Source organism: Pantherophis guttatus, chromosome 10, assembly GCF_059756535.1.
Source record: "Pantherophis guttatus breed Tessera chromosome 10, ASM5975653v1, whole genome shotgun sequence".
Classification (NCBI taxonomy): Eukaryota; Metazoa; Chordata; class Lepidosauria; order Squamata; family Colubridae; genus Pantherophis; species Pantherophis guttatus.
Window position 1 is genome coordinate 25228084 of NC_142072.1, and position 14375 is coordinate 25242458.

Below are 14375 nucleotides of genomic sequence, written 5' to 3' on the forward strand. Positions count from 1 at the left end.
TAGTACTAGTAGCGTCAGAACGAGTGAAGCGACTGGGCCAAAGCCGAAAGGATGCTCAGCTGTGGATGCATCTGGTAGTGAAAGGAAAGTCCGATGCTGTAAAGATTTTTTTTCTCCATAGGAACCTGGAATGTAAGACCCATGAATCAAGGCAAGTTGCACGTGGTCAAACAAGAGATGACAAGACTGAACATCGACATCTTAGGAATCAGCAAACTAAAATGGACAGGAATGGGTGAATTTAATTCAGATGACCATCAGGTATACTACTGCAGGCAAGGATCCCTCAGAAGAAATGGAGTAGCCATCATAGTCAATAAAAAAATAGGAAAAGCAGTACTGGGATACAATCCCCAAAATGACAGAATGATCTCAGTTCGAATCCAAGGCGACATCACAGTAGCCCAAGTCTATGTCCCAACCACTGGCGCTGAAGAGGCTTAAGTTGACTGGTTCTATGAAGACCTACAACACATTCCAGACTTAACACCAAAAACTGATGTCCTTATCATCAATGGGGGTTTGGAATGCTAAAGTAGGAAGTCAAAAGATAACCGGAATAACAGGCAAGTTTAGTCTTGGAGTACAAAATGAGGCAGGGCACAGGCTGGTAGAAGTTTGTCAAGAGAATACGATGGTCATAGCAAATACTCTTTTCCACCAACCCAACAGACATCTCTACACATCACCAGATGGTCAACACAGAAATCAGATTGACTATGTGCTCTGCAGCCAAAGATGGAGAAGCTCTATACAGTCAGTAAAAACAAGACCAGGAGCTGACTGTGGCTCAGATCATGAGCTTCTCGTTGCAAAATTTAGGCTTAAATTGAAGAAAGTAGGGAAAAGCACTAGGCCACTCATGTATGAACTAAATTATATCCCTGATGAATATACAGTAGAGGTGACAAATAGATTTAAGGAATTAGATCTGATAGTGCCTGAAGAACTATGGACGGAGGTTCACAACATTGTACAAGAGGTAGCAACTAAAACCATCGCCCTCCCCCCCAAAAAAAAGAAATGCAAGAAAGTAAAATGGCTGTCTGAGGAAGTCTTACAAACAGCTGAGGAAAGAAGGGAAGCGAAAGGCAAGGGAGAAAGAGAAAGATACACAGAATTAAATGCAGAATTCCAGAGAATAGCTAAAAGAGATAAGAATGCTTTCTGAAATGAACAGTGCAATAGAAGAAAATAATAGAATAGGGAGGACCAGAGATCTCTTCAAGGAAATTGGAGATATGAAGGGAACGTTTCATGCAAAGATGGGCATAATAAAGAACCAAAATGGCAGGGACCTAACAGAGGCAGAAGAGATTAAGAAGAGGTGGCAAAATTACACAGATAAACTATACAAGAAGGAGCTTAGCATCCCTGATAACCACAATGGGGTGGCCACTGACCTCAATCCAGACATCCTGGAATGCGAAGTAAAATGGGCCTTAGGAAGTCTGAGCAACAATAAAGCTAGTAGAGGTGACAGTATCCCAGCTGAGCTATTTAAAATCTTAGAAGATAATGCAGAAAAATTGTTACACTCAATATGCCAGCAAATTTGGAAACTCAACAGTGGCCACAGGATTAGAAAAGGTCAGTTTACATTCTAATTCCAAAGAAGGACAATGCCAAAGAATGCTCAAACTACTACACCATTGCACTCATTTCACATGCTAGCAAAGTTATGCTCAAAATCCTACAAGCTAGGCTCCAGCAGTATGTGGACTGAGAACTACCAGAAGTGCAGACAGGATTTCGAAGAGGCAGAAGAACTAGAGATCGAATTGCCAACATACACTGGATCATAGAGAAAGCTAGGGAATTCCAGAAAAACATCTACTTCTGCTTCATTGACTATGCTAAAGCCTTTGATTGTGTGGATCACAACAAATTGTGGCAAGTTCTCAAAGAGATGGGAGTAGCAGACCATCTTATTTGTCTCTTGAGAAATCTATATGCGAGTCAAGAAGCAACAGTGAGAACTGCCCACAGAACCACTGATAGGTTCAAAATTGAAAAAGGAGTTAGGCAAGGCTGTATACTGTCGCCCTGCCTATTTAACTTATATGCAGAGCACATCATAAGAAAGGCGGGGCTAGATGAATCATAAATTGGAATTAAGATTGCTGGGAGAAATATCAACAACCTCAAATATGCAGATGATACCACTCTAATGGCAGAAAGTGAAGAGGAACTAAAGAACCTTCTGATGCAGGTGAAGGAGGAGAGTGCAAAAGTTGGCTTGAAACTCAACATTAAGAAAAGTAAGATCATGGCTCCCAGCCCTCTCAATTCCTGGCAAATAGATGGGGAAGAAATGGAGATAGTGACAGATTTTATTTTCCTGGGCTCCAAGATCACCACACTTGGAGACTACAGCCAAGAAATTAAAAGACACTTGCTCCTGGGGAGGAAAGCTATGGCAAAGTTAAACAGCATGCTAAAAAGCAGAGACATCATCCTGCCAACAAAAGTGCGTATAGTCAAGGCTATGGTTTTCCCATTTGCAATGTATAGCTATGAAAGTTGGACCATAAGAAAGGCTGAGCGCCAAAGAATTGAGGCCTTTAAACTATGGTTCTGGAGAAGACTCCTGCGAGTCCCTTGGACTGCAAGGTGATCAAACCGGTCAGTCCTAGAGGAGATCAACCCTGACTGCTCTTTAGAAGGCCAGATCCTGAAGATGAAACTGAAATACTTTGGCCACTTAATGAGAAGGAAGGACTCATTGGAGAAGAGCCTAATGCTGGAAAAGATTGAGGGCAAAAGAAGAAGGGGACGACAGAGAATGAGGTGGCTGGATGGAGTCACTGAAGCAGTCGGCGTGAGCTTATATGGTTTCTGGGGAATGGTAGAGGACAGAAAGGCCTGGAGGCAAGATGTCCATGGGGTCGCGATGGGTCGGACATGACTTCGCAACTAATAACAACAAATTATGATAAACTTGCTCCAGAGGAATGCCATACCCAGCCAAAGTCAAAACTCTAGAGACCTGGATTCTAGTCTTATTTCAGAGGACGACCCTTCAGAACCTGAGAAAGGAACAAGGTGACCACACAGTTACTGGAAACAGGAAGAGACAATGATTTACCTTGCAGGATTAAGGAGAGCCCACATAAACCTACGAAATAATCTCAAAAGGGATTAACAATAGTAGTCAGACACTGGCTGAGCTTCAGGGAGAAAGAACTAAGGCAGTGTTTATCAATCTCTGCCACTTTAAGATGTGTGGACTTCAAGTCCCAGAACTCCCTAGACAATTGTGTTGGCTGGGAAATTCTGGGAATTGAAGTCCACACATCTTAAAGTGGCAGAAGTTGATAAACACCGATCTAAGGGATATTAGTTAAAATGCTGTGACCATCTCCAGACCCAGCTGTCACTCTTCAGTAAAAACTGGCAAATGAAACTTGATTCTAAGGTAAGATGAGGAAAAGGTAGGCAGAAGCAACCCAAAGGCATCTGTCACTACTGTCTGATGGCTGTCACCTTCAAACCTGCTGCATGTAATTTTACAAAGAACAGCTGTTGCTCCAAACCGATTGGCAGAAGATAGGGGGATGTTAACCGTGACTTGCCAAGCCTGTAGCTCAGGATTTGGATAGCATCAACCCAATATTCTGGGGCACAATTTATAATTGAATTCTTAAAAGCTGAGAGAGTTTGGCCAAGGAAAGGAGTCAGGATTATGAGATCCTTGAAGACTATCTTCTTTCCATTTGGCTACCATCTAGGTCAGCAGGCATTCTCCAGGTATTCCTGATGCAGCAGAGGAAGAACTTTGGGTTCCACATCATGGCTACTCCTTAGCAGAAGACTTTCAAGGATCAAAGCATGGTTGGGTTTCAGTCCTCATGAAAACATTTCATGGCAGAGTTAGAATCTGTCTCACTGGGCAGCTGTTCTGCCTTCAGATGCCTTCAGCAAAGCTCGCTTCTGCTTAATTCATTGCAGGTAGTCCTCAACTTATAACAGGTCCTTTAGTGACCACTTGAAGTTACAACAGCCCTGAAAAAAGTGATTTATGGCCATTTTCCACACTTAAAACTGTTGCAGCATCCCCGTGGTCACATGATCAAAATTTAGAGTAGATGCTTGGAACTGACTCATATTTACAATGAATGCAGTGTCCTGGGATCATGTGTCACCTGTTAGGAATTTCTGACAAGTCAATGGGGAAGCCATATTAACTTAACAACAACTGTGGCAAGAAAGTTCATAAACTGGGGCAAAACTCACTTAATAACTGTCTCACTTAGCAACATAATTTTTGGGCTCAATTGAGGTCATAGGTTGACCTCAAATAATATGTAAAAGGTGAAGGTTTCCCTGTCAGTCATGTCCAACTGTAGGGCATGATGCTCATCTCCATTTCTTGGTCGAGGGAGCCAACGCTGACCAAAGACAATTTCCATGGTGATGTGGCCAGCATGAATGGAACACTGTTACCTTCCCACCAAAGTGGTACTTTTTCATCTACTCGCATTTTCATGCTTTCAAACTGCTAGATGGGCAGGAGCTGGAGCAAGAAATGGGAGCTCATCCATTGTGTGGAGCTCAGGTCTCAAACCCAGACTGTCAGCTTTCCAGCTGACAAGCTCAGCATCTTTAAATGCTGAGCCATCATTCCCCTCGAATAATATCTATACCTGTATATATAAAATATACCTGTCTATTGGCAACAGTTGGACTTTGATAGTTCTGAGAGGTTTAGGGGTTAATGGAGGGTGCAAAGTATCTTGAATTTGAAATCTTAGATTGAAAATGAAAGTTATTTTGAGTGCATGAATAAGACTTTAATTTTTTTTTTTAAAAAAAAAAGATTTTCTCTCAAGTTCAAAATGGGCAACCCCACTTAGGAACCAGTTCTATTTCTATCACAAAACACCTCCAAACTAATCAAATGAATTTGTTTTAAATAGCAAAGAGATTTCTTTTCCCACTGAAGCAACTATTTTGAGGTCAAAACAAGGTGGTTTTACATGTCAAAAGAATTCAGGTATGACATTTTGTGTATCCTTGGTCTAAACTCAACCACCAGATGGATGTCTTTGGGCCAACTGTTCTTTTTTCCCCTCACACTAACCTATCTCACACCTGTTGTTGTTATGGGAATAAAACAAGAACTGGCCCCATGCTCACTTGAGCTCATTAAAGTAATTGCTTGATAAAAGTGAAACAAATAAAAAGAAATTCTATTCATCTTTCATCCTTGGTGAATTTAAAACGCTAGCTAAATGCTATCTCTTTTTCTGCTGTTTCATCTCAGTTGCTTTGTTTGTTTGTTTTTAAAAATGCCTGTAGGCCAAACTGGCAAATAAGCTTGGTAGCATTTAAAAAAACAAAACAAAACCCTGCTTTTGCTTGACTGAAGAATTCATTTTCCTCATCAAGGTCTTGAGATCAATGAGACAGTGGGGACGAGCTGTTGAAAAATTATTTGTTGAACTCAGCAACCTCAGACTCCTCCAAGAGATATAGATCACCTCGGGCAGTGAGGAAGAAATGGTAAACTTGTAGTTAAAGAGCAACAAGTCCAGGAGATAGAAATCAAATTTATCAGATGCTTAGTCTTAGAAGGAAGGGGTGGATCAAAATCTTCAACATGCTACTCAATCAAAGCCCTATCCCTTTTGTGTATGTGTAATCACAATAGACACATTTGCCATCTTCCAGCTTTTGACCCATTTGCATCTTCCCCACAGGGACCTCCCTCCTGTACACTGGTTTCATACTATCAGTGTTTGCCAACTAGTTATATTGGTGGCATGAACATCCAACTTCTTTCCTGCTTAAAAGGGTACTGTGGACCTTGCTCCCCTCTGGGAGGAGATGTCCAAGTATTTCTAGCAGGACTACCCAATTCTGTATCAGCTTTATTCCGTAGGCCATCCGTCTGGTAAACTCACAAGATTTGTTTTTCTTGCCATGTACATATTGTCAGCTTTGGAAACCATATTACCACCAGAAGCTTCCACACTGCCAACTCCATATGCCTGGGAAAGTCGGAGGGGGGATTTAGGAGAGTGAATATAGTTAGACATAATAGCATTCTTCCCTTCAGTCAAGCTTGGTGAAGATTTTGCCCTTTGATAAGTGGTTCAACAAGTCTTTCATTAGGGGTAGGGGTTTTGTTTGCAAACAGCATTGATGTTTCGAAAATCAACACATAATCTCAGGCCCCCCCCCCCCCACATCTTTCTTCTCTTTAAACAAGATGGGGGCTGCTACTTCAGATTCTGCAGTCTCGATGAATCCTCTGGCTAAGTTGGTATCGATGTACTTCCTCAACTCGGTCATTTCCGCAGGCGTCATGGAGTACATTCTGGGTTTTGGCAACTTGGCCCCAGGTTCTAATTCGATGGCACAGTCAGTGGTTCGATGAGGGGGAAGGAAATTACACATGTATATATCTGAACTAGACTGTGTTGTGCTATGCTGGCTGGAGAATTCTGGGAGTTGAAGTTCACAAGTCTTAAAGCTGCCAAGTTTGGGGACCCCTGCTCTAAAAGAGTGCAGAGAAGAGCAACAAAGATGATTAAGGGACTGAAGGCTAAAACATATAAAGAACAGTTGCAGGAACTGGGTACGTCTAGTTTAATGAAAAGAAGGACTAAGGGAGACATGATAGCAGTCTTCTAATATCTCAGGGGCTGCCACAAAGAAGAGGGAGTCAAACTATTCTGCAAAGCACCTGAGGGCAGGACAAGAAGCAATGGGTGGAAACTAATCAAGGAGAGAAGCAACTTAGAACTAAGGAGAAAATTCCTGACAAGTGAGGAGTGAGAACAATTAATCAGTGGAACAACTCGCCTCCAGAAGTAGTGAATGCTCCAACACTGGAAGTTTTTAAGAAGATGTTGGATAACGATTTGTCTGAAGTGGTGTAGGGTTTCCTGCCTGGGCAGGGGGTTGGACTAGAAGACCTCCAAGGTCCCTTCCAACTCTGTTTTCTATTCTATTCTATTCTATTCTATTCTATTCTATTCTATTCTATTCTATTCTATTCTATTCTATTCTATTCTATTCTATTCTATTCTATTCCATTCTATTCTAGGGCTGAAAAAGTCCTCTTGCAGTTTCCAAGATGCTGTGTTTATCCAAGACTAACATCAGACATGAGAGCCAGATTGGTATCATAATGAGGCATCAGGCTAGAAAATAGGACCTCATGACTTCTAATAGGCATGAAGCCCACAGAATGATCTTGGGCCAGTCATTTTCTTTCAGCCCTAGGAAGCAGGCAATGGCCCTTCTGAAAATCTTGCCCAGAAAACTGCAGGGGCTTGTCCAGGCAGTCTCCAAGTGGAATGGGACAGCTCGCTGTGGCTGACTCACCCCAGCTGACTTGCTGCAGGACAACTCGCCATCGCAAACTTGTTGTGGGACAATTCAATGCAAGATAACTCAAGAGAGGGACAAGAGCAGAGGTCTTCAAACTTGGCAGCTTTAAGATTTGTGGACTTCAACTCCCAGAATTCTCCAGCCAGTTATGCTATGCTTGTCCCTCTTGTCCCTCTGGACAAGAGGGACAAGTGACTCCATGCTCTGGCTCACCTCAGCCTCCAGGACTTCTAACCTGAGAAAACTAAAGCAAGACAAGGCCCACTGCAATTCACTTGTCCTCTCTTGAGTTATCCTGCCTTGAATTGGCCATGGCGAGTCAGCCGGGGTCAGTTGACCATGGTGAGTCGGCCATGGCGAGTTAGCCTAGACGAGGGGTCAGCAACATGCGGCTTTGGAGCCACATATGGCTCTTTCACCGCTCTGCTGCGGCTCCCTGTCACTCAAAATATACATCATAACCACCAATGTGCAACACCCGCCGGTACACGATTTATTGAGCTTTTCAACCCCTGGTAGGCTAACCATGGATAAATCCAAGAAATGAAAAGTTTCAGAAGAAAACAGAAGGTTTAATTCAACTACATATGCTAGTTTTGTGGCTGCTGAAGAAATAGCCAGGCACGGGAAGGGTTTTGTGGCTCCTGGTGTTTTCTTTTCTGTGGAAAATGGCTCCAAATGGCTCTTTGAGTGTTTAAGGTTGCAGACCCCTGTCTTAGACCCTTCTCCAAGAATTGGACACAACAGAACAGAATTAAAAATAAAAAAATCATTAGCAATACCTTTCTGCAGGTATCTGTAATTCATGCTTCTTCAATCTTGCTGAGCTGTGTGAGGAATGATATGCATACCCAAACTAGTCAAATCCATCTACCATTGTGCTGGATTTATCCCAGGCCTTTGCCTGTTTTTTTTTTTTTTTTTTAAGGCAATGAATAAAGAGGGCTTCCTTACCTGAACATTCTGGATTGTAACACTCCCTGGCGTCAGCATGAGCTCCTTTGCACTCTGCCAAGCCATGAGCCAAGACACTGCATTTACGGGTCCGTTGCTGAGTCCCATTGGAACAGGTCACTGAGCACCGGCTCCAAGATCCCCAGTCAAGCCATTGGCCTTCCACTGTCACAAAGAAGCACAAGGAAAAGTCCTTTCATGAAAAATTGAGTACGGGGCAGGAAATCAAGAAGTTCCTCTTTCAGTTCAAACCAACTCATCTCCATCCTCTCTAACTCCCGAAGCAGGAATCCTTCATGAAGCTTCTCCTCAAACTTAACTTGAGCTGAATGGACAATATGATGGGACTAGATGAGCAACTGTGTGAGTTCTACAATGTATTTTCCTTCAAAGAAGAACAACGCAACTTAGCAGGCTCCTACCAACAACCACATCATGCCCTTGTTGTGACCTAGGCTTCCCGAGTCATTAAAACACACGAGTAGTCCCAAAAACCTCTTTTATTGCAACAGCTGTGAATTACGTTCATTCACAGCTTAGTCCCAATTAGTTGCAAAAAAGTCCTTCGGGAGAAGTCCTTCGGGATAATCACCCACCTTTATCTCCCTTGACATTGCCAAATACCTACTTGGCAAAGCCAAACAGAGTCCAGAATCAAACAGAGATGCCAACTGGGAACAGAATTAACAATTCATGGCCCCTTTCCTGCAAAGGGCCCATGTGCCTTTGCTCCTCTTTTAAGCCTTATGGGAGGGGCCAATCATCTCCAGGCCTTGCTCCCGAGTTGTCCCTTTTGTTTTAACTGTTCTTGCCTTCTGGCAGCTCTGCGCATGTGCACACCGGGAACAGCCTCCTCCTGTTCCTCTGCTTCTCTTATGTCGGACTCTGGAGGCTCCGGAGTCCACACATAATTCCCAGATTATGCGCCCCATCTCTGCCTCCAATGCAGAGCCCTCATCCGAGCCTTCCCCAGACTCCAGGACTGGCCCATGTTCCTCCCCAGCCTCCTCACTGTCCGACTCTGCTGCCAGCTCCGCAGGCTGCTGGTGGACCACAAGAGCCCCATGAGAAGGAAGGCGGTGAAAAATAGACAGGAAAATCTAAGAACCAACATAATGTAAACCAGATTTTTCAACCCATGGTACACCATAGTTTATGATAGTGTTTCTCAACCTCAGCTGTTTTAAGGTGTATGAACTTCAATTTAAAATTATGGTGGCTGGGGGAATTCTGGGAATTGAAGTCCACACATTTTAAAGTTGCTGAGACTAAAAGAGGCTGGTTAGATCATAGCTTCCAGCTCCAATAGGAGAGAGAGATTGAAATGGGGAGGACAGAGTTACCAGTCAAATCTACTTGGTAAGGACATCAATCTCTGAAATGTTTGAACATAGGAGAAATATAAAAAAATAAAAGAAATAAATGTTTTAAAGTTACTAATTCTCATTGTTTGTATATGGGGAGGGTTGTGATAGCAAGTTCTGCCTAATCTTGTTAATCCCCTCTATGTTTTATCACATTTATTAATGTTTCAACCTTAATAACAGTTGTCAGGTGCGAAAGACCAGGACCACATGTGAGGTTCCAACTAAACTGATTTGTTGCTCATGCCTAGGCACAAGAATCCACTCAACTCATGGTTAGCACTATTCTGACACTAGGTAAGGGTTAACAGAATTCGGGGGGGTGGGGAGGGGTTGGATTTAGCCTGTTTATGGCTACATAGAGACTCAATGTTGATTCATCTTTTGACTCCACTCCAGGCTCTGCCATTCCTTCTCTACACAGTATAAGTAAAGGTTCCCCTCGTACATATATGCTAGTCGTTCCCGACTCTAGGGGGTGGTGCTCATCTCTGTTTCAAAGCCGAAGAGTCAGCGCTGTCCGAAGACGTCTCCGTGGTCATGTGGCCAGCATGACTAAATGCCAAAGGCACACGGAACACTGTTACCTTCCGACCTTTCGATCGACAAGCTCAGCATCCTAGCCACTGAGTCACCATGTCCCTCTACACAGTATATCTATTAACATAACCATGTTCTCCTTGGAAGAGCCCTTTTGAGGGGGATGATCTTTCCTGGGCAGGTTTTTGAAACAAGCGATTGATGAGTTTTATGATGCATAAGGCTAATGGATAAAATTAGGGTGCTTGCTTAGACTTCAAAACTGAAAGTATCAACCAAATAAAACAAGCAGCTGATGGTGAGAGATTACAGAAAGGCTGGAAAGGAATGGAAGAGAGAACAGCAGACAAAACAATTGACAGCTTATCTCATAAATGGCTGCTCAGCCCAAGTGGGTAGAAACCTGCCAAGAGGCATTTCAAAGGATTCAAAAGAGATTCTCTGACTTAATGGACTTAACTCCTTATAAAAGAGTCTGAGGATTCCTTAGAATTTGGCTCTAGGATTCTGTATTGCCAAGAGCCTATCTGGATCGAAGTTACAAAGGATTACGAACTGTACACCTTTTATGCAATTGTAATAACTTACAAGTGGAAGATTTGACCCATTACTTATTTCATAGCAAATTTTATTCAGAATTTAGAGCTAGATTCATTACATCCTTGTTACTCCGACTATGTTTTTTTTAGTTTGGAAGAAAAAAAAATCTATTTTCTGTTGTGTGATGGAGATGAACTTGTAACAAAAAAGTTGCATTGTTTACAATGGCTGCAAGGAAGATACGAAATAACACACTGACAAATAGCAGCTTAATATGAAAGAGGATGTATTGAACTGATATGATTGCTGTAATTTTAGAAGTATTTTGCTAAAACGTATGGTTGCAAATGTTTAAATACAAAAAACATAAATTTACTGTATTTATCTCAAACAAGCATTAAAGTGACTTTAATGCTATCTGTGTAATTCTTGCTTCTTTGATTTTTGCCCAGTTATGCAGGACAACACATTAATACAGAAATGATAACAGCTTATCCAGAGGTGGGTTTCAGCAGGTTCTGACCAATTCTGGAGAACCGGTAGCAGAAATTTTGAGTAGTTTGGAGAACTGGTAAAAACCATCTCTGACTGACCCCACCCAGGGTGGGTTCTACTTACCTTTACTTCCAGTTGACATCGTGCCCAGTTTGCATCGTGCATGCACGGAGCACATATGATGACGTCCGGGTCAGTGGGCGGAACTTCCTGCTGGTTTTACTACCGGTTCTTGCAAACCAGTCCAAACCAGGGGCAACCCACCACTGGCCCCGCCCCCATCTATTCTCTGCCTCCTGAGTCCCAGTTGATCGGGAGGAAATGGGAATTTTGCAGTAATCTTCCCCTGGATTGGGGAGGGAATGGAGATTTTACAGTATCCTTCCCCTGCCATGCCCACCAAGCCATGCCCACCAAGCAATGCCCATCAAGCCACACCCACAGAACTGGTAGTAAAAAAATTTGAAACCCACCACTGAGCATATCCTATTCTTCTCCTAGCCACATTTTGTGATAGTCCAAGACAACAACATTGTGTATTTCCTCATTAGCAGACCCTGTCAGTAGCAGCCAATGCTGTAAGAAGGAAAATCCCAAATTATAACATGATTGGGGCATGAGTGTGCACTTAAATCCATTTGTCCACATGTTTTCACATTGAGGGTTGTGTCTATCATCTCTGCAGGACTTGTGACAAAGCAAATAAATATTGGGATCAGATTTTTATAATTTAGATTTTTAAATATAAAAATGAACCTTTAATTTTTCCTCTTAGGTTTGATGGGCAAAGAGTTTGAATGAAAATTTGGAACTTACTATAGTAGCGAAAATCTTATATGCACAAAGATGATAAGGTACACTAATTCCCACAATGGACGGTAATGGTGAAGGTGATGGAGTTGGCAGAGAGGGCAAAATTGACTGTTAAAAGAGAAAACATTATCTAGTTTTGTTTCCATTTGGAAGCTTCTTCTGTTTTTTAACTCAAAAGTGAACAAAATAGCACTCTAATTTTAGGTTTTGATGATTACAGTTATTTTTTGTTGTTCTAGAAAGGTTGTAAGTTGTAACTTTTGTATTCTATTGCACTGAAAAAAATCAGTCCTTCCTTCCTTCCCTCCCTCCCTCCCTCCCCTTCTCTTTTTCTTTCTTTCCTTACTTTCCTTTCTCCCTCTTCCTTTTTTTTTCTTTCTAATGTGTTAAAATTTTGTTTGTATTTGTATTTTAACTTATAATAAACTTTAACATTTTTTTTTAAAAAAAATATTGGGATATGAATACATTGCTTAGGAACAAAGATCCACAGGGTCAAATTTAATAACCTTTTTTGCCCCTCCGCAAGCCAAAAATGTATGGAGCAATAAGCTGTTGTGGACAGCAGCTCTATCAGAAGAAGAATCGCTATTCAACTCTGTGACATTTAACTGCATGGCTGCTGTTTTTGCTGGCAGAAGCAGCAAATTTAATGGAACAAGTTGTTTCAGATGAAGCTAGCAAAACAAAGCACAAGAGGACACTTCAGTTCCTGGTCCAGAGCTACACACAGAGTCTTTCATGCATTTATCTAAGTCTTCATGAGTCCTACTTAACAAGTAGAGGACAAAGGAGAAAAGAAAGCCTTGATGGCACCTCATCATAGGAAAGTATCTGAAAAGGAGGAGAGTCTAGAAGAGGCTTTGAAACTGGGAGAAGAAGTCTTGAAAAGACTTCTGGCTTCCAGGGATTTGTTTTTTTTTTTTTTTAAAGCCTGCTAATATCTGTTCTAGGCTCTGTCTTCCTTGCTTGTAGAGTCCTCCAATCTGTGGTCTCCAAAAGCTATTACTTATCTTGGGTGTCCTCGATTCTTTCTTTCCCTGTGTTATCTGGAAAGAGGGAAAGACAGGCAGAGGAAAAAAATGTGGTGGGACTGGGATAAATCTTTTACAACCCAGTACTAGGAGATACATTAAGGCCCTGGAAAAGCATCATCATCATTTTCATCTTCATCTTTCATCATCTTGGTCTGTTGTGTGGATGTTTGGGTGGTTTAGGGGTGGGGAATTGTGCTGGGTGGGAGTGTGTTTGGGGATTGTTATGCGTGTTGATCCTGGTCTTTGGGTGTTAAGTGAATTTCGTTGTATGGGTTTACTGTGTATACACATACAATGACAATAAAGTTATTATTATTATTATTATTCATCTTCATCACCATCACCATCATCATCATATTGGAAAAGATATCTTAGAGAAGGTGCTGTCGGTACATTGGTGACCTATGATGGTTAGATTTGGCCTCAGCGTTCCTGACAAATTGGAATAGAGCATCATCAGCAATATTCAAATCCATTGCCCTTTCCTCTCCTAGCCTTCTTCATCACTTTGATTGATTCCCTCTCACCAACATTGTCCAGCTTTTAGGCTTCCATATAAAGCATGAGTTGATCATTTCCCCCATTTCCCCCAGTAAGATTCCATTTTATTCTTGATTTTATAAATACAAAATTATCGAGTGAGGACCTTGAGTCTTGCTCAACCTCGATGTAAATGAGAGACGATGGATTGGGGAAGTAGCAGGCTGAGTGCCAACATTATGTTTCTGATGAAAATCAACCTTAGACTAAGAAAGTGGAAAAGGAAACTTTTGAAGAACAACATGTAGCAACTACTGTATCTGGTCTGATTGGAAGAATATAATTCCATAGATTGCTTTCCCTGCCTAACTCATGAGATCTCTCTCCCTTTACCTGTCAGGAGATTTCCTTAATCTGGACCAGTGGTGAAATCCAAATTATTTTACTACCGGTTCTGTGGGCGTGGCTTGGTGGGCATGATGTGGCTTGGTGGGTGTGGCAGGAGAAGGAAAATGGGCAAAATCTCCATTCCCACCCCACTCTAGGGCCAGCCAGAGGTAGCATTTGCTGGTTCTCCAAACTACTCAAAATTTCCGCTACCGGTTCTCCAGAACCTGTCAGAACCTGCTGGATTTCACCCCTGATCTGGACTCCTTTATATTTATTTCTGCCAGTTCTTAAAAACAAACCCATGTGGACTTCTGGTAATGTCCTGGACACAACTATAACTTTCTCAGCAATATTGTGAGATGGTTGGCACTACCTTCTTCCAAGGTTGTTTTTTTTTTTCCCTTTTCTATTTAGCTTAGAG

The 14375-nt window shown here is 42.0% G+C and overlaps 1 protein-coding gene across 8 annotated transcripts in view; it reads right to left on the minus strand.

The window, feature by feature from the left end:
• Positions 1-14375, minus strand: part of ADGRB2 (adhesion G protein-coupled receptor B2) — a 313970-nt gene that overhangs the window by 117216 nt on the left and 182379 nt on the right. For 7 of the 8 annotated variants that reach the window (XM_034413346.3, XM_034413343.3, XM_034413341.3 and 4 more), the window contains exon 5: positions 8296-8460. The exons of the other annotated variant lie outside the window; for it this stretch is intronic. In XM_034413346.3, the coding sequence (XP_034269237.2) occupies positions 8296-8460 (165 nt within the window). The remainder of the gene's footprint in view (positions 1-8295; positions 8461-14375) is intronic. 8 annotated transcript variants of the gene reach the window in all.